At 38.9% G+C, this 21,598-nt stretch overlaps 1 protein-coding gene across 7 annotated transcripts in view; it reads right to left on the bottom strand.

The window, feature by feature from the left end:
- mprip (myosin phosphatase Rho interacting protein) overlaps window positions 1-21,598 on the bottom strand; it is a 111,380-nt gene that overhangs the window by 23,069 nt on the left and 66,713 nt on the right. For 5 of the 7 annotated variants that reach the window (XM_042342467.1, XM_042342469.1, XM_042342471.1 and 2 more), the window contains exons 8-15: window positions 20,046-20,190; window positions 17,984-18,091; window positions 12,767-12,823; window positions 9,587-9,655; window positions 8,658-8,747; window positions 7,790-7,899; window positions 6,967-7,531; window positions 5,688-5,825 (exon numbers count right to left, since the gene is read on the bottom strand). In XM_042342467.1, coding sequence (XP_042198401.1) covers window positions 5,688-5,825; window positions 6,967-7,531; window positions 7,790-7,899; window positions 8,658-8,747; window positions 9,587-9,655; window positions 12,767-12,823; window positions 17,984-18,091; window positions 20,046-20,190 — 1,282 coding nt within the window. The remainder of the gene's footprint in view (window positions 1-5,687; window positions 5,826-6,966; window positions 7,532-7,789; window positions 7,900-8,657; window positions 8,748-9,586; window positions 9,656-12,766; window positions 12,824-17,983; window positions 18,092-20,045; window positions 20,191-21,598) is intronic. The other 2 variants (XM_042342468.1, XM_042342473.1) reach the window with 1 other exon arrangement.

Raw genomic sequence — 21,598 nt, 5'->3', positions numbered from 1 at the left:
GATTTTTTTCCCCCCATCAAATCTTAAATCCAATGCTTTTATTCTTGGATCCCTCTATACATTTGCCCTTTTATATTATTTACACTACAAACAAATACTGTAACAACTACCAACAATCATGAAAAATAGCACTGACTTCATAGTTTGGATCCATCCAAACTTTCAAAAGCTCAGAACTCTGCTCTGTGCATCATATACCCAGATCCCAGTGTAGCATTATATAATCGCACTACTCTAATAATAAGGAAGTCACTCCAATGTGCAAGTACAATACAAGCTGTTCAGGTTTACTGTCTACCCATCTGTGTTGTGTGCAGCTATGAGCGAGTGAGCTACCGATTGCCTGATGCTTGTCGCTTGCGTACATCAAGGCCCCACCACTACCTTTTCAGGTGTGGAAGGGTGGAGATGCATCTAGGTCAAAGAGAAGCGAACTGTGGGTATGGGTGGTATAGCAAGCAGGAGGAAACATAACTGGGACTAGCGGAAATTGATGGCCACTTGATTAATTTGACCATATATGGCATGAAAGCCGTCTGGGAAATTACAGTCAATGTGGTGTATCGGTATAATAATTGATCATAAGGGACATAATAATACCTTATAAGGCAATATCAACGTATAACATAATCAATACCAAATATGGATGTCAATGCCTTACCCGCTGACCCTGTCATTCAATGGCAGTGTCAACTTGCATCATAATCATACCAACAGGCTAGGTCATTCAACAATGGCGGTCCCACTCAATAAAAAGGGACCTCGAAGGGGGCTAATATTCACTAACAAATCTCGAATTGGTGTGATAGGACTCAACCAGTTGTCGAAGTCAAAATAACCATGACCAAATTAAGATATCGTTCCAGACGCAGTCGCCCCCACAAACGATGTGGGAGAAAAATGAGGAAAACCAGGTGCCGGGGAAGGCGACGAAGGAGAATTAGTCGCAGACCCCGCCATTCAACCTACAGGAGGAGGGTACCGAAGATTGTGCACCGTAAACGCTCCTCTAGGCCACGGGAGGACTTGGATATCAATTTGAAAGCAAAGACCAACAGACGTGTTAACGAATCCTTGAAGCAGCATCGAATGTCCCTGAGGGGACTGTCTAAATGCCACGTTGCTACGTAAGAATTAAGAGTATCAGTTGAAATTGAATAAAAACAAGCACTTGAGACTTGGGTCAAAAAAAAATATTGTGATTGCCTATTTTTTTTAAAAATCCACAAATCCGCAGTTAGTACAGCAATCCTGAGTAGCGAGTTAGATGCTACACTAGGCAGGGGATAACCTGAACCTGGGTGATTTAGGTAGTGCACTTGGCAAGGCTGATAATCTGGCACTGCCAAAGTTTCTATACTATAACCCTCAATGGCAATCACACTCTAGCATTTTTAATATGAGTCAGACAACACGTACCGAATGTATACATATCCCACCTAGCATGGTGCTGTACATCTGCAGTTTGCTCTTTTGAAATATTGCTAAGTGTTGACCAGAGATTTATGAACAATCTTTCAACATTTTAGAAACATTAAGGATTGATCAAACAATGAGACCCCAGATTTCAGGTCGATAAGAGTTTGAATAATCTTGAAAATCAATGTTTTGATGACAGATCAATGTTTGTCCCTATAAGGGGTTCAGCATTTGTCAGGGATTGTCACTTTATGACTAATGTTTAACAAGCCATAAAACAACCAACTGTTTATGGTTTTTGCTCAAGTAAATACACATCATTTCATATTCAACATTTTGGATGGGTTTTTCAGGTGCGACTTTTTATTCCATCTATAATTCCAATGAGTAATGACATTGCTCATTAAAAATGAAAGCTTGAGATTTTGAAACAATTCAGTTTTTTTAAAGAAAAACTTTTGACCACGCCTATAGTCACCTACCCTTTCTCCCCAGCTTGGCATCAAACTGTGCCCTTGTTCAGCGCTCCAAGATGTTAATCCACATGAAGGGTGCTACATAAATGCAAGTTGTTGTTGTTTTGGAAAGAGATCTATATAGGCTAGCACTCCTCAGATGTAAGAAGAAATCTCTCTGAGGACTGGATTTATTTTTTATTTTGGCCAGCCAGGTAACTCACATGTGTAGAAAACCATTACAATGCTTCAGAGTATCCAAACCATCCCTGTATCTGGAATGGAATATTCTCCCTGGTGGACGCTCCCTGCTTACATAAATCTGGAGAGCATTAGGCGCATGCTGGTAAGAGCCAAGGCTTGGAGACCTCAGAGTTGACTGATAGAGACGTAAAAGATTTCATGGAATAGAGAAAGTGAATCTAGATCAATACTGTACATGCCAATTAGGACAACAGGTTTCTCGGTTTCTTTAGGGCGAGTTTGGGTCAGTCACCAGGAAATATTTCTTACATCTTGGGTAATTAATTGGAACAGGTTACCAGGCAGATGATTAAAGCTAGGTCACTGGACTCGATTAAGAAGCATGGGAAGGTGGCATGTGTTCTGGAAGGATTAGATCAAAATGGCACCATAGCATTCTTCATCCAAACCTCTCTTGTGATGGATGACAAGTCTCCTCTCTGTCGGTCACAAACACCATGAATAAAACTATGCAGGGCAGTCACTACCCAGCTCCTAATGGTCATACAATCATGTGAGGAAACAACAAAAATTTGCAACCTTGCTCAAAAGATTGATCGTTGGTTTGAGTAACCTCAAAGGCTTGTGTTTGAAGTACATTTTGGCGCTTATCTTCCATTTGACCTGTGCTTATATTGGATACAAAAAGGGGAAAATTGCAATATTTCTTTCAAGTTAAGCACTTAATACAGAGGAAACACAATGGGACACAATGAGTGACAAAAATATTACAGTTATACTCTCTCTCCCCACCCCCACCACCCCGTTGAAATTACTATAATTTTGAAAAATAATGATCTATTGGTTTTACTTTCTGGGACATACTGTGTGTTCAGGTATACATAATGGCCATGTGGCAGCTGGTGAATTCGGTGCGGAGGCAGGTTGCTATGTGCACTGTGGAGCGGTAGAAAGGTTTTTGTCAACATGCAGTTCGTACTGGAGGGCGGGTGATACAGTGAATGAATGAAGCAGAAGAATCTTTACTAAGTGGAGCAGTGCTGAAATACGTAACTAGTGAGATCAATCAGAACAGTTTCAAATAACACTTAATCTGAGTATTTGTGTGCATGCGTGACAGGCACACTGAACTTTCTAAAAGTCAGCACAATGTGGTACAGAATTCAACCAGGAAAATGTACGAGTCCACAAAGTCAACTAGACACCAATCCCACATTTCTATCGTCAATGAAATCAAGACAACTAGAAGTTAAATAAATACCAAAATCTTAAACTAGCATTTAGGAACCTAGGAAGGAGGAGGCCATTTAGCCCCTCAAGCCTGTTCCACCATTCTATTAGATCAACTGATCTGTACCTCAACTCCATTTATCCACCTATTCTTAATATGCCTTGATAACCCTTACCTAACACATTATCTATTGACCTTAGACTTCCACAATCCTTTGTGTGAAGGTAATGCTTCCTGGTTTCACTCATAAATGGCCCAGCTCTAATTTTAAGATGCTGTTCCCTCATTTTGGATTCCCTCACCAGAGGAGATAGTTTCCCCATAACTGCCTTATTGAGGGTATTATAAAATATAATTTTAAACCAGTTTTGGGTTAAACTGGATCCATTATTGAGGATAACAAGCAACTGGAACTCTATATCTCAAAGAATGAACCAAAGGGCAAAGGGATTTTAAAAAACCACACTTGCTGAACTTGTATGCAACTAAAACTTTATACGTTAAAATCTTTGTGAAAAAACACAGAAGAGAAGATTTCATCCCAGAGCCTTTTCAAACAGATGTCAAGGCACCCATTACACAGAGCTCCAGCCATATTAATGGACGAGTAAGAAAGTAGATCTCGCAGTTCAACTATAAATGCTTCATCTGTGTTATGAAAATTCAATAACATTGTCTATATTTAGTCTAAATTACAAAGAAAGATACTGTAAACACAGCAGTGTGCTATTTAGCTCATTCCACTGGTGAGGAAGGACTCAAATCACTCATACCTGTGATGCTTGTAAATTTCAGGCCTATCAAAATCATGGACCATAATCCCGCACAATTACTTCTGTGAAATTGCAGCTCTTTTTTTACACTTTTGTTTTCCAAGATTGCATCAGTTTTACATGCCTTTCACAGAAATTCCATGAATCAGATTCAGTGTTTACTAACCACAAAATTAAAAGCATTAAAATTCAAACATAGAAGAGGCTAATTCTATCCAGGACACACTCCGATTGAATTTATAAAGGCAAACATCAAAAGGATTAAAACAGGCAATTCAGCTGCAATTCCAGAAACAATGAGCTGATCAAATTGTACTACAGACCACCATTCCAATGCTTGTCTGCTGAAATGTATAAAAACGGGATCAGGCTAATGGAATCATTATTGTTCAGCTTTTAGTCCGTTCCATACTGGAAAATGGGGTCTAATCTTTGATATATGCAAACTAGATTCCTTCCGTTAATCGCAACTTGAAATTCATGGCCAGCAAATCCCAAATCAAATGGGATTTCCGATTGACTAACTGTGAAGTTTGCAAACCAATTAATTAATGCTTGGTAATTAATGCTAAAAATTCCGTTTGCAAATCTCACAAATCAGACCCCAGTGTACTGTTGCTTTGAACATTAGGCGTCATTCATCTCAGTTCTGTTATTTAAACCATGCGGCAGAGTTTACAACATACATAAGAATCACAATCCAGCTGAACACTTAATTTTCTGTAGAACACCTGTTCTAATAACAGCATAACACGAAGATGTGCCACAAAATGTTTTGCCCAAAATGATAGCAGTTCGGGGATAAATGGCGATGAAAATGAAAGATATAAAACTCTGAGTAAAGCTGAAGAAAAAAAACTCAAAATCCTCCCAAAAATGGAGCTTTGTGGGAATGTGTTCAAAAGGAAAATTCCTTTTAACAAACAGCCATCCATTATTTTCTAGTTATTTACAAACATATCAATGCTAGTTTGGGATCGGATCCTAAAACTATGTTTTAGCTATTGAAACTCCGGCAGTTCCACCAAAACTCGCCTCTTGCCAAACCGCACGTTACTTCCCCCCCAGAAATTGGAATGCAGTGTGTGCCCTTCCAGGTAGGGAATGTGCAGATTATTCCATACTGGAAAAATGTCCTTATATAGGGGGCATGAATCTGTGGTCTGGATATTCTCAGTAATCGCAATGGTTTCCACACGTCAGATACCCAGCTGACCTCTTCATCCCCCTCCCCCGCAAAAAACATTTCCAACACTACTGCTTTTTAAAGCCAACATGTACAATACCTTAAGTTCCTTCTCTTCTGCCTGCCTCAAACGTAGAAGATTACTATGTTTAACTGCTCTTCTCCACCCCACTCCCATCCAGATCTCCCAGTTGGCTTCATCAAGCATAATCTACAGCCTTCACTGTTTCATTGCACGTTGGTTGCTATTAATGGCATAAAAAGCACCAATGGTTCAGTTCTCCATGTTGTCATGCAGCAGTCCATGCATTTAAAAAAAAACTTCTGGCAAGTTGTCAGTTACGAAACATGCAAAGGGTTCATACAGGAGGAAGTTTGCTCTACATGTAAAGGGTGATGCCTGTCCGTACAGGGCTTACCTGTGAGATATAGCCTGCCCGGACCTGCTGCTCACGCTCCATGGCAGACTTCAGCTGGGCTTCAAGCTCTGCTCTGAACTTCTGAGAGCCTGACAGTTCTTGCTGGCAGTTCTCCAACTGGGTTTTTAAATCTTCAAGCTAAAGAAAAACAATTTATAACATAATCAGGAGTTACTGCGTCTTCCTCGGTAGTTAAATGGTTTTGAGACGTGAATAATTGATCGATTTGATTGATTTAATCGATTGGAAGACAGAAAGTCACTTACAAAACTATTTTCCTCCTGGCGCCTTGGGACGTCCTCCCGACGTGAAAAGCGCTATACAAATGTAATTTGTTGTTGTTGGTTATGATATTCAGGTGGGAGGGAATGAATGGCTGATTAATTTCAAGACTTCTTATGACAGACAGTAATTAACCTCTATTTTGAAAACTTTAATCTTTTCAAAGCACAAACAAGCTGCTCAGAATTTCTAAACATAATACAATATGCAAAATCTTTACCCATGATTTTTGATATTTTTGCCGGAAAATTTGTTTTACTTTTAAGACTCTAAACATTCGTAACAGCTTGATATTGAAGCATGTTGGTCTGCAAACATACCCACCATGAGGAGAACTAGTGTGATTCATACTCGCTTTACAGCACACAGCAGGCTGCTAGCCTCAAATGGGGTGTTGGAGATGAAATGGGTTTGACAGGTGCCAAAAACATTTAATGATCATTTTTGTGTATTTTTATCTATATATACTTGCAAAAGATTAAATATTTTTACCATAAATGACCAGCAAATATGATATTAAAATAACTAGCCGTACAATTATGTTAATAGTCTACAATGATATTTACCCATGATGGAACACTGAATGAATTCATACATGAGGCTTGGAAGTGCTTCAACTGTACAGTGCATAAAGGAGTTTGTATCGTTTTTACCAGTATTAAACATACCAAAAATCATGGTTGAAACTAAACAGCATCCATTCAACTTGAAGGGATGGATGTTTACAGTCGAAGAGAGCATGCCAGGCGGTGCAGTCACTATCCCAGCAATCCACACGTGCGTCATCATTAGACAAAGATGTCAATTTTTCACTCCAAAAATAACCTTGCGTTAACTTCCAATTTTGGAATAGCTACGTGACAGAATTATTAATTTTTAACAAATGCATTTGTTTACTGTGAACACAGTGCTGGAGAAGAGAGAACATGTGTTCTATATTACAGTCGACAGCATTTGCTGTTATTTAAGGATATTACTCATTTTGTTCTGTGCCTACCTCTTTTGCGTGGGTTTCCAGGAGCTTGTCAATCTGCATCGTCTGAGAACCTGGTGTAACAGTTGCCAGTGGTATCCGCCGCTCTTCCCTGAGGGGTGTCCGCTCCACCTGTTGCCAGTGTTCTTCGATTTCATCGTGTACTTTCTTCTGTCGATCCGGGGGTGGTGAGGTGCTGGCTGATTCAAACTCCATCCTGCCTCCATCAACTGAGCTTGAACCTGGAGTTCCCGTCACCGCCTCGTATCTTTTCCTACGTTCCTCCCGCCGTTTAGTCCGCTCCCAGTCACTCAGTTCTGGTGGAGGTGGGCTGAGGCTCTCCACACGGCTGTCACACAGATCGGATTTTGATGCTCTCTGCTGTGCCAAGGCTTGTGCTATTGGCCTGAATTCTGCCCAGTCAAAAGTTTTCGATCTGCCTTCACGTCTTCGGTCACGTGCTCGACTCCTTCGCTGCCCAGTCTCTTTGTCGATAGATGACGTTTCGGAAGATGGAGAGTCAGATTTGCTGTCATGTTTCCCGATGGTATCTGGGGGCATCGCAGCACACTGCTCCTCTGGTAAGCTGCTGAAACAAAACAGGCTCATACACTGCCAAAATTCAACCAACTAAACATTATGATCAGATGGTTGTCATTGCAGAGATACCACCAATTGGCAAAAAAAACTAAAAAGGGCATTTTACTTTCATCTATAGCTGAAGGAATAATTGGGGCAAAATGACACATTTCAGCAATGACAATCACCTGATCATTGACATCCATCAGTTCTCTTTGCAATGAACAGCTATAGGCTTTCCTATGTAGGGTTATGGGGAATTTCTCACCTAGCAACATCTGGTGCTGTTGAAGGACGAACATTTTTCATTATCGCTTGAATCCAATTGCGCCGAATACCAGCAGTCATCGCGGAGAGGGTGTACACAGTTTCCTGCGTCTGTAAGATAAAATGAAAATTATTTGCAATATCTCATAGAAATCACAGAATAGAAGGAGGCCATTTAGCACATCAAGCCTTCGCTTGTGCTCGCTCCTCCATTGGAGTTATACAGTATATTCTTAACCCAGTGGTTCTCAGCATGTGGCTATCAACACTTACTGGTGGTTGCAGTGCTAGTTTTTCCTAAAAATACTTAAGACATAAGAAAAATGAAGGAACTATAGACATAAGCACATGGTTTTAAGTTATTTCTGTACATTTATCAAACTACATTTAAGAAAAAACTTTTTTCACACAAAACCTTGACAGACAGCAACAAGAACAGCACAACAAATGAAAAACATTTATTATTATTATTATTAGAGACCAGAATTGCCAGTAGTTATAATTGGCTTAGCGATTAAGAGCGACTGTGTTAACAAAAGCATTCGTCCTGGACGCCAATCTGAGACCATTTGCACAAGGTCATACCTTGATCTGTAAGGCTAAATTCTGCTGTTCTATTACACACTGCAGGACCCTACTATATCCTGTATCAAACAATACACTGAATTAATAGAAGCTTTCCCTGTATGACTTCAAAAATATTTCAACATTAATGGGAGCTGGAAAAAGCAAGTTGATAGCAAGGGTTATGTTGCACGGCAACTCCACTGGTGAACGCTTGAACAGTACACTTCATATCAGACAGCAAGAGAGCATGACACCAGTCTAGTTTTAAGAGCCAAGTAGGTTTTCAGAACCGATGAACGTACGTGAATTTGGAATCCGTAGTTTCTCTGGACCTGATATTCGGTTACATTATAGCAGGAAGACAAGTCAATCTCACCATCCAGATCTGATGCCTAAAATGAGAAGCAAATTAGTTACCAGGTAGTCTGCTTAAATGCCATCATAGTACAAACAACATATTCACATTTTTGATCTTCAGCAGAATTTATTGAAACTATCCTTATCCATGTTCAACTGCAGAATTTAATGTTAGCAAAAGCAAATACTTTTGCCTGTAGACACTGTAAACTGACAGCGTGATTCAACCAAGCCTCAAAGATGTCTGGTGCAGGATAAGGAACAATATCCTGATTAGTGGCAGAGGGTGGGGGGAGCAGGAGAGTGAGGTCCCTTTGAAATTTGAGTTATACACGGTTGAACTGAATTAAGGAAGCTTTTTAATCTGTATACGTGCCATTCTAGGCTTTTTCAGATATGGACAAAGGGCAGGCAAATGGTATTGAGTTACAGATCAGCCATGATAAAAGATATTTCTTGCCAACTGTACCTAATACTCTCCAGAATTAGGTAGGCGGAGTGCATGCCTCTGGAGAGAACGAGTATTTCATTCCAGACCCGGGAATTTCCATGTGTAGGTGCCCTGCATGGAGCTCTCAGTCTGCTTTGGATACCCTGAAGCTTGGTGATAAGTTTCAACACGGCTCAAACGCTCGGCTGACCAAACAAAACAAAACCTAAGAAAATGGCGGAGTGAACTCGATGGAGCAAATAGCCTTGCATCTATGTTCCCCAAAACATTCAATTTCATAAAAAAGGGCATTCCTCACCATAAAAAAGCAAGTCATTTTCGTCATTAAGGAGAAGAGAAAAGAGATTAAATATCAATATCAAACACCAATTTGGGGGAGGAGATAGGGAAATAAGAGCAGCAAGTTCTAAGTGCACCACTCACATCCTCAGCTATAGAGTCCTTGTAGTACCGCAGGCTGTGGTCAGTCAGTACAAACCAGTATTTCTTCCACTGAAAAACAGAAAGAAAAAAGCGATTGCAGGGTGAGCTCATCTTCTAATGAACCATGATATTTCAAATGGTATTGCATAAACACTTCAAGTACATTTAGCACTCTGATGAAGGTACCTATTAATATGTTTCAACAGCTTTTTGAAAATGCCATGGAATGTGTATTTATTTTGTGAAAGTGAATATGCTACAGTGCCACTTTCCTTCTGCTCCAACCCCACATCTTTCACTCTATTAAATATTCATCAAAGTCATCTGCAGGTCTGCAGGTACCTGAACAAAGGTCAGCGATGAAGCTTTGCTTAGTTTGAACGGACACACAGGCGGTTTCTGCGTAACCCCCAATTAACCCTAGAACCACCATTTGGTTACCCACTTGATAAGCAGCTCCAACACTATCACTCAGCCTTTTGTCCATCGTTAAGTATTCTAAGAAAATTTCTTCTAGATTATTTTTATTTAAACCATTGCAATCAAATTAAATCGATTAGATTTCACAATCAGTGCAAAGGAAATCATTTTTAAAAAGACTCGATTAATATGTGCATATCAGGTGTAATCTTCGTGTATGACATGATAAACTGAGTTTTAACTCTTACACAATATAAACTGCACACTTGTTAAGAAACTATTCAACTTAGGAAGTCTGTAGTCAGCACCAAATGGACTCTCTGAATTAACCTTCACAGCCTAGTTCCATTGATTCACACATGATCTCACAGCAAAGCTGCTACACAAACAAAATTCCAAAGTAACTTTCAAATAATGTCACATTAACTAAGCTGAAAAGGCTAAGTGGCATTTGCAACCGTTCAATATGTACATGTTTCTAACTTCTAAAGGATACCAGCTTTTTAAAACACAAACTGATACGGAAATTCTTATAACAATTTATCACGAGGAAAAGCTAATTGTTTAGATTATTCACTATTTTTCCACTACAAAATTCAAAACTCTAACAAAGCATTTTGATAAAGGGCCACTGTAGTCATCTTAAAAAATACACATTTGAAACATTAATGCTATCGTGACCACATATTTTGTGTTCAATTCTTAAAGCCACCAGATTACTAGTTCTTCAAATAGCAGTAAAGGGTTAAACATCAAAGCAGAGATACACAAGTAGAAGTTCAATATTTGAGCAAATATCTCGGTACTGACATTGACAACCAATAAAACTAGAGTTGTTAGGTGTTACATGCATGTATACAGAAGTTAGGCTAGTATTGGTCACATTCAGGCTACAGCTACATAACTGTGCCACCTAAACCAAAGGACGTACAGATTTCTCCACCCCCAATCTGTACATACATTGCTCACATTGTGCACATCCAAACAACAACAACTTGCATTTATATAGTGCCCCTCAGGGAGGGTAGTGTTCCAGAGTGCTTGATAGTGATGGAACACGACCCGAGCCAGGGAGAGGTGAGCGGAGGCACAGTCGAAGAAGAAGGTCTTCAGGTATGACAGAGGAAGAGTTCCAGAGTTTCTGGGGGTAGTGGTTGAAAGCACAGCCACCAATGGTGGAACGGAGGGCACGAAGGACATGCAACAAAAGTAACTGCTTTAAAAGAATGGATACCAACCTGTATTGGTAGATTTTCAGTGACAGACAGGAATACCCAAGATCACTAAAGTGTTTAATACTGACCTCCACTGAGGCTACATTGTTGTATAAAGAAAATCAAAAAGGCTTTCAAATTATAAAATTAGGATTTAAAGGAGAGAAAAAGTCTGTAGGTTGTGTCTGTAGCCTTGAGCAGCAGCATCTAGCTTTTCCAGAACTCATTCTGTGACTGTATATTCCTCTACTAGCCAATAATGTATACTTATACAGCACCTTTCGTTGAAAAGCAGTCATCACAAAGCTTTACTTGCGTTATGTTTGTCCATTCTGCAATGTCATCACCACAGTATGAACCAAGCAAACCTCAGCTTTTCAGAGTTTTCTCCTTTCAGACATTCAAAGGGGTAATGCAATCTTCCATGCCGTAGTCATAGCTACCAAACTGCAGCAATAGCGCTACCATCATCAGTGTTTTCCAAATTAAATGGTATACAGTTATGCTCACCACTGTTGTCTGTGTGATGAGATCAGCCTATTCTGGTTGGTCATATTTGACTTGAGCTGCCTTGAAATAACTGCACCTCAACGCCCAGGATATTATAGAGAATGTCAACACCCCACTAACCTCACCAATGTTCAATTACACACAAAATAGGGGAAAAGGTTGATTATAAAATAGGTTTATTGCATCACAAGTAGTCAAATAGCCTTTAAGGTAACCCCTCTCGCCTTTCCTCTGCTTACAAATCTATCAGACAGACAAACGGACCCTCCTTTCCCTTTTCGCTGCCTTCACCAGCACACAAAACAAATCTTGATCTAACAGTTGAATTGAAGGCATTTCTTCTCTCTCAACTCCCCCTTCAATATAATATTAAAGGATTCAGTTTTGACTGTACGATTTGATTGAAAAATAATTTATCGTTTGTGAATTGTGGAGCACCAATGGAAGAGGACATGAGCTGCAGAGTTCTGGATGGTCTGCAGCTTGTGGGGGTAGCAGAGGTGATCCTCCAACGTCTCAGGACATGTATAGAATGTAAACTTTTACCTATGTTTGTCTAATAAGAGCATTTTGATATCCCAGAATTGTTCCTTCCGATTGAGAAGCAACTGCATACTCAGGTCAAATCGCCCACAAAATGCTGTCATTGCACTTTACCATCCAAATGGCTGTGAAATATCCTCCCGATATGAAAGATGCTATATTAAATGTAAAGGTCTTTAAGATAACCAAATCTGCAACAATATTCTTACAAGTATATTATCAGCTTCATTTACAATGAAATGCCACCTAATTTAGGACAACCTGATGAATATGAACCTATATATAGTCATTTATTTGAGCAATGGGAGAGAAACATTCTTCCCAAATCACATTAAGTGAGTGGACAATAATACATCTGTAAATTAATGCAATACCTTAAACATGCAACGTCACATGACGTTGAGAAAAATCGTGTGGTTTTCTAACATTTTCAGAACGACATGCCAATGAGCAGGGTATGAAGTCTACAGGAAGCGCAATCAATCATTCTTACCTCGCCCATTCCATTAAGTTTCACCATCCAACCTTTCTTGAAGTTCAGTAAATCTGGCTAAAAGATAAAAAAACATAATTTGTTAAGGAAACCAGGAAAGATAAAAGCTAATATAGACTTATATATCAATATAAACTTATAGATCTGTATATCAATATCAATACACTGCTGTGCGAAATTGGCTGCAACACTTTGCCCAATAAATACACAGTCAATCCACTTTAAAATATATTCTGTAAAGCGCTTTTGAGACATCTCAACAACGTGATAAAGCACTAAAGCAAATGCAAAGATTATTATATTGTTATTCAATGGCTCAGTTTCAAGACTGAAGATAATTCTAATCAAATGTTTCAAAGCTCAGTCAACTCTCAGAGCTAGATCACTGGACATGAATTACCTTCAATAGTATTTCTAAATCATGTCCAAGGGTAATTATTTATTCACAAAGTTGTCTTGCAGTGCAGTTTTACAAAATTGCTTTGCGTTGGAGTGTATCAGACAAACATCTGGCTCTCTAGCTTGCACAAGACAGCCTTACAACTGAAAAGGATAAAGTTCTGGAGTTCAAATAATTCAAAGTTCAAGGAAACGATCTAAAATAAATTACACAGTGATAAATTAAAATTAATGCCTGAAACATTTTGGACCTTTGAAAGTAGGGCACCGTTCGTGAGATAGACTTGTGGTACACACAAAAGTAGGTCAAATAGTTTAATGCTGCTATGCCAGATTCAGAAACTGAAGATCCCTTTGAGGCTTGACAATGAAACAATTTGATGCTTCTATTTTTAAAGAAATTAAAATTGTTGCATATTACATCAGCTGCAATTCATATGCAGAAAATCTCATTTGAAACAAATATTAAAACATCTGGGATACATTAAAGAAGATTCAATTACCATAACCATTTTTCTTACTGTTCAATTACCATTGTATACATTCTGTCAAGCGCTTTGAAGCAGCTCAACAACATGATAAAGCGCTATGTCAAATGCAAGGATTACTATTATTATTTCATTAATATTTTATGGGGTCAATCAGGAAGACGAGACGTAGGTTGCCATGATTTAAAACAATTATAATAAATACTGGCCCACAATTGCTGAATAGTCTGTCCTTTCTATAGTGTAACAATATGTATTATCATCCTGATTAACTATCGTGAATGAAAATAATTTCAGAAAAACATCATGAAAAAGAATTTGTTCCTCATACATAGAAACAAAATGACAAAGATGCTCTAAATCTTTCGATTAAAAAAAATGCTGGTCAGAAATTAAAAAATAGTGCTAGATTATCAGACAGAAATTCCGTTGTGAAATCCATCACCTTAAAGAGGGAAGGGGAGACTGTGGGCAAAACTGTTGCACTGTTCAGCACAGTTACAAAGTGCATGTTATAGAGCTCTATATAGAGCTCTGAATGTTGAATAGACAGTTATGGGAGAAAATAACTTTCTCCAGACTTTGATGAAATTAAATCTATACAAACCACAGCTTTGCAATCATCAGTCGAGTAGGCTCTTTATTGTAAACATCACAGCAGAATGTATTTTTAGTTGGCATCTGTGAAGTTACAGAGTGAGCTGCCAATAATGGTTTGCATTGCCCTTCGCTTAGCATTCTCTTCTCGCCATGAAGCCACCATTCCCTGTGAGGGCACTGTTACTGACTCACAGTGAAATTATACAGTTTAAATATCATAAAAAGTGCAAATGCCATGCTTCTCCCTTCCTTCTTCCTGAAACCATTAGACTGAATTTGCTTAAAGTCCATAAACATACACTAAGTTTCTAGGTGCCACTCAGGGGGAGATTTCTTTCTGTTCATTTTAGAAATGAAGAATGAGATATAATACCCAACAAATGATATTCAAACACTAAAACCAGATCACCAGAGAAATAAAATCACAATCTGGTCTGAAGAAAACTTGCAATTATCTGGCAAAGGTATTCCCGTTTTCATCAGTATCCAGTAAACTGCTCACAGAGACAGGATCAGACTTGAATGCAATGCCCTCTATGGTTACAACCTGTTGTCCAGACTAACATAGGAAGGCAGTCAATCCATGGATTATAACCTAACTTCAAATAGAGAAAACAAAACCAATCTAGCATGTTTTATGAAATGCTAAACTAGTATTGATCACTGGCTTCATCATTGAGAATAGTCTAGGCAGCATTCAATAACATTTTGGTGCATTGAACAGTGCATTGAAGAGTGTTTAGAGAAGGACAATGATTATTGCAAGACTGAGAGCTCTAATCTGTACAAAATTAAAAGACCTGAACATTTCATTAGAAAAAAAAGTATGAAAGTTTGCATCATTGGAGGAGAAAGGGGGAAACAAGAAAACGAGGGTTAAAATGAGGCAAAATAGCAGATTGTGAGCAGAACTAGAGAACATGGATTTAAATCTTACTTCCCTATCAACAACAAAATTACATTTGTATAGCGCCTTTCACGTCGGGAGGACCAGGATCTTGAACTGTATCCTCTGTATGATATCAATCATATCAATAATGGATATGTGCAAACTCCAATGAATGGGTGCTCAATGGGACACAATGATTCCTAAGGGGAGGGGGGTTAAAATTCCAACCAAAGGACGACACCTCCGACAATGTAACACACCCCAGCACTGCAGTGGAGTATCAGCTTAGACTATTTGATCCAATGTCCCGACATGGGGCTTGAACCCACACCCTTCTGACTCAGAAGCGAGAATGCTACCACTGAATCATTCACACAGCAACTCTTTTGAAGCGGAGAGACGGAGTAGAGAAAGTGGGGGTGAAAGTGTCTGGAGTGAAAGGGGCAAAGATTAAAAATGGAAATATGGGGATATGAATATATCTTGTAGTTTTGGGGTGAAACAATGGAAAATGTAGGTTTTGTGTGGCTGTGGAAGTGTTGATGAGTCAATTAACCTTTTCTTGCTCCAGAATATCTGATGTTCTTAAGAAAAATGACTCCATTTCTGTTAGGTAAAAGATGTTTAAAAACCCTTTCCTAATTCCGCACGATGATGCAGACTGCTGAAGAATGAGAGTTATTCAGACTGTGTGACTATCACGACTAACTGCGGTTGATGTACAATATGACAGAAGCTTTGAAGATACGAAAGCACAACATATTTGCAGAAGCTGATAAGTGGCTTAGATTGAAAGGAAAAGGATTTGCTTTTTCCTTGTAGAAAATCCGGCAACATGAAGGTTAGAAATGCAGAACAAGTGAAGCAGAAAGCACAATATAAATGGAATTAGTCCCAGAGAAAACAATATTAAATACTGAATCATTCACTTTGGAATTATTACAAGAAGGTAACCTAATTAAGAGGTTTAGAGAACTTTATAAACTGCAACAGCAAAGCTCAGGAGATTTGCAACCCCCCAAAAAAGATTAACATTCTCCCTTTCAAATCACTCGGGGATCTTTTTCTAACAAGAAATGACACTTCATCTTATGAGGTGACCTGTATTCAAGTTTGAGGACTTTTAGAGAGTCATTGTCTCATTTTGAAGTGTGCATTCAAGTTTATTAAAGACACAATTCCTGGAAATATATCAAGAAATAGTTTGCAGATGATTTTTGGGACATTCCATTGACAGTATACATTATCCAAAAATAGTAAAACTTGCTTTCTCAGCCAGATTAGTCTGCACATGTAATTTCTGCAAATTTTTTAAAAATATAAACTCCACAACATTCGTACCACGGCCTCGGGATTCTCACTTCAAAGTAATCAGTACACGTGAAACCCTCAATTTTAATATTTAGTTTTAGTTCTTCACAAATCTGTCACAATTATAATAAAATAATAATAATCCTTGTATTTGATATAGCCCCTCATTACGTCTCAAAAGCGCTTCACAGAATATATTGTAAAGTGAATTGACTGTATATCTGTGGGTGAAATTAGAGTTAAAATTCCCACAAAAACTATATGCCAATACAGTGAATGTTTCATTACAATTTAAAAAAAAAATTTCCTGCCCCAGGTGCCTCTGTACAAAGCTTTCAAAAAGGATCCTGCCTACACTCAAATATTTCTATTCAGAGCAGATGGGAGCCTTTTACCAGTAACCTATAGCAACTGGTTCTGATACGAACTGGAAATAGCATCTAAATTATAAATGACAGCATATAATTATTATAGCAAATGCAAAGATTATTATTATAATTATTAAAGACTCACAGTAACATTGATTTACCCAGCTCACAATGTTATAATAGATTGGATATTTAAAGGGTTCCATCGCCTCTCCTCCCTTATCGCGGTCAGACTGCCATCACTTCGTCACAGCAAACGTTTTTTCATCCCGCCCGGTCACCTGAGGGGTACCTCAAGGCTCCATTCTTGGTCCCCTTTTCCTCATTTACATGCCCCCTTTTGGCGATTTCATCCACAGGTAACCAAATTTACTTCTCCTCCTCCAGCTGCAACTTCAGGGTCACTGATGTTCTGTCAGCTTGTTTGTGAGACATCAAGGTCTGGATTAGAGCAAACCTCCAGGCTCTGATGTCTGACAAACAAGCTGAACGTCAACAAGACGGAAGCCATTCACATTGGCTCCCGTCAATGACTTCACTCTTCAACCTCCCCGGTCTGTCCCTAAGGCTTACCAAACCTTTACGTAACCTAGGCTCGCTTCTGAACTGTCATTCCTACCCTACATCCGATGCCTGACCAGAGCAGCTTTCTTCCACCTCCGTCACATTGCCTACCTCACACCTAATGCAGACGAAACGCTTGTCCATGCTTTTGTCACCTCCTGCCTTGATTATTCCAATGCCCTCCTCTATCAATTTAAGTTGTTGTATTTTGTCCGCCAAACGCAGCAGCCAATATGTGCACAGCGACATTCCACAAACAACCATGGAGTGAGGGACCAATTTTATTTGAGGATTTTTGTTGGCCAGAATAGAATTACATTTAACTTTATAGATATTTAATAGGTATTAGAATAGAACTAAAACGTTAACTCTCTGCAGAGTTACTATCAATCATTGCAAATAATTACTCAAACCTCTGAGTTTATAATGTGCTTATTATAAACGGCATACAGACACCCAAATTTGCTTCTCCTCCACCAGCTGCAATATGTGAAAGTGTCTTACACGTCAAAACATCTCAAAAATGCTTCATAGGATTTTTATCACAAGTGTATTGACTGTATTTGTAGGCGAATATTAATGTCATTAATCAACTTACCGTCATTATAGATTCAGTCGTTCGCCTATCAAGGGACTTCGCTCGCCGAAGAGGAGGTATAGAAGAGGAATGAAAATCTCTCTCTCGGGTAGCTTCCTTTCTCATTTCCTATACAAAAACAACAATAAATTACATTTGGATGCACCTTTCACATTGGGGGGACGTCCCAAGGCGCAGTTAAGGTTAAATCCAATTTATAAAAAAATGTAGTGCTGCATGCGGAACAGCCACATTGAACAGCTGAATCATTTGAAAGGCTTAATAACAGTTACATTTTGACTGCTGACCTTTCAGTCTTAGCTTCAGCTAGAACTACTCCGAATTTACTAAGAGATTAAGTGTAAATTATTTTTAGTTGCAGCCACAATTATCTGGAGGAAAGCGAAATACATTCCTCATTCTCAGGGAGTGAGTGCTGTATTCAACAGAGCAAGAATAAACCAATAAACTCGGCTCTTTAAATCAAGTTTCCTGTAGTGCATTTGCTAAGCTAACTGCATGACTTTGCTGCTTAATAAGGATAGCAAAGATCACCACCTCTGGTGTGTTAATAAGGAAATTCCTGGAAAGTGCAGTAATAAACTCCCTGGTTAGGTGGAAGTCTTGAGAGAAAAATACTTTATGACAGGAACCAAATGAATTTTAAAATTCAGTGTCAGCTGTGTACACAACAATAATTCAGCCAATACTAAATTCAAAATCCCTTTCTTCTCGGCCTAAAAAGAATGCTAGTTGGTCCAAACTCTGACAAACATTCATTGACAGTCATGAGGATAGCTAAATTATGGTGGGTGTGGGAAGGGAAAGAAGGGGGAAGAAAGTACTTTCAACGTACAATACTCTTCCCTTACAGCAATATTTCTCAAGATGATACCCGAATAAACCCAACTGCTATGCAAAGTTTTTTTTGAGTCAATGTTCCCAGTGTCTTCAAAGAGTTAAGAAATTAAATATCCACATATTTAGTACTCTTCAATTATTGAAACAAAGTGACTCATGAGAAAGCATTTAATTGAGGGAGAAAATAAGAGCATGCTAATTAAGTGCAGATGCATCAAACTCCAGGGTAGGAAACAGGGGTCTGTTCATTTGATGTTTTGTGATCAAGACTAGCTATTTAGACCGCATTAAACATTAAGACTTTGACCTTGGCAAGACTATTTTCAGCAAAATATTTTCAGTTGAAATCGTTTTCCAAGCTTTTGGCACCATAATAACTGCCATGTGGCTTTGGATCATGGAGGGGAAGAGGGGGTGTTAATAATGAATAATCCCTTCAGTTCTATGACTTTTCGCACAGAATGGGTAACATTAAAAAAAGCTGGACTCTGTGGTGAATAATGGTCTCAATTAGAAATTGTGATTGATTGCCAAAGTTACAAGATAGTAGTGTCTGGGGATTTGGGTTTAGTTTTTATCTGGGGTCTGATTGACTGAGAACATTTCATTCTCCACATAACCAACAATACGCTGATCATTTGGGGGCAGGGTGAAACAATCTTGGGACAGTACTCTCTAGTTTTATAATCTACACCTATAAATGGCGTGAGCTTCCCCTACTCTAATCGGTTGGATGTCCCACTCAATCTAAACAGTTTGTAATTTTCAATGAGAGAGCAGGTTAAACATTTTGTCCATAAGATCCAGATGTTCCAATGAGAGTTAGAAACAGGAGACTGATCTAAGTGAGCTTTTCATCCTAGTAGTTTCCCAAAGGAAGGAATCCCTCCCGTACATGAGGTGAGGTGACTTTTGCTACAAGGACTGGATAGTGGGGTGGGGCGCACACTGGACATGCAATCCCTAGAAAAATTATGACAGGATTAAATTTAACTAATTTTAATTGAAATTCTTCCTCTCACCCAGGATATTTTTTTATAAACCAAAAAACACCATTGATTCAATTGACTCATTAAAAAATACTTTCAGTGGCGATCTTAAGCTTACGCAGAAGCTTGCCAGTCTTCAAAGCACTTACTGAGCAGGATTTTAAAACCCAGAATAGTTCAGATTTTGAAGTATTTATTTCCGAGCAAGAAACAAGTTTTATTGCACGACTTGCCTCTCTCCGTTGGAAACGTCTCGTTTCACTTCTCCCTTGACGTGACTCACTGGGCACTGCTTCTCCTGCAAGCTGATCAGTCTCCATTCGATCAGCATTCTCCAGCTCCAGAGCTTCAAGTTTCTCTATTACAGTTGAGCGCCGACTAAATGAAAAAGCAATTTTAATGAAAAGCTGCACTGTATAAAAACATTCCATAAATGTAACCTGCAGTAGAAATGCCAAGGTAAAACACACAATGCAAATTTGTATTTCTGTACAGAATAAAGCATAAACCGTGTATAATCTGGAATTTCACTCTCATAGTTCGATAGAAGACCAAGTTCTCTCACACACTGATTGCTAAAAATAACAATTATGTATGACGTAAATACAGACAAAAATAACTCACTAAATTTAAGCATTCGGTAAATGACCGCCTGTTGACTTTTATTTAACAAATAAACTCTTACGATGCCACTCCTAATGGCTCAAAGGGTAAAACCTCTACAGTGTGATCCTGAGCCATCCAAAACATAAAAGTCCCACAATCTGTTCCACAAATCACCCTGGAGCCATTGCAGCTTGCTCACCCCCAAGGTGGATAGCTTGATCAGCTTGTTCATGTGTGGGCGTCTGGGTAGTACATGATCAGACTTGGCTAATGTCCTTTGCTGTCAATCAGCCTGCCATCATTTAGTGTTTAGGCTCACAACATAAAGAATAACTTTAGGGAAAAAGTTTTATTACTGCAGTGAGTAAACTTGAATTTATTGCAGTCAGGTGGGTCTCAGGAACTGCAATAAATTCAAGGCGCAAAAAAAGTCGCCAACTTCCAGGCAGTCAGGTCACTGGTGACATCACTTCCTGCAGGTTGTATGCCATTCCTTGATAGCACGCATATGCAGGAAGTGAAGTCAGCAGTGACCTGATGGCCCCGAGATGGGCTTTCTTAAAAAAAAGCAAGGGAAGTTTGCACCAGAAGCCAAGTGTATTGTACTTCTGGTTAACACGGGTCTACAATAAACCCACACTATAAGCGAGGCAGTGGTCTATTGAAGGGCGCTATAACAGGAGTCCCCTGCTGGATAAGATATGCAGGGAATGCTATCACCTGTAGAACCATAATCCAACATGGATCATCAATTTCAGCACAAATGGGTCGCTGTTTAAATTAGGTTGGTGAACCTGAAATGGCTGCCATTAAATAAACAGATCTCATTACAGATTTGAAAACAGATTTTAGATTTCTTAGCCATTTTATTTAACTGTCTGCCTACTGATTGTTCATGTCACCTGTTGTGCATATATTGAAAGATGTTACCAGAGAAAGCAGACAAACTGCCTGAATTTCCTTTTTTTTTCATGTAAAAAATAAACGTTCAGCTTGTTCCTCTATAGATTTGGAGCAAAGAATCCTATTGCAGAGGGTTAATTAAATAAACAGCAACATGCCCTTCTGTTGAAGTATTGATGCCATATCTAAAATGTACTGTAATTCACACATGAGCAGCATTTCTATTTCAGAAGAGTGTGACATGGGTGGTGTGGGATGGACTGAAAGCAAGTCCAAT

Source organism: Callorhinchus milii, unplaced genomic scaffold (assembly GCF_018977255.1).
Source record: "Callorhinchus milii isolate IMCB2004 unplaced genomic scaffold, IMCB_Cmil_1.0 Scaffold20, whole genome shotgun sequence".
In the NCBI taxonomy this organism is placed as follows: domain Eukaryota; kingdom Metazoa; phylum Chordata; class Chondrichthyes; order Chimaeriformes; family Callorhinchidae; genus Callorhinchus; species Callorhinchus milii.
The sequence above is the reverse complement of the archived record's forward strand: the minus strand, read 5'-3'. Positions and strand labels throughout refer to the sequence as shown.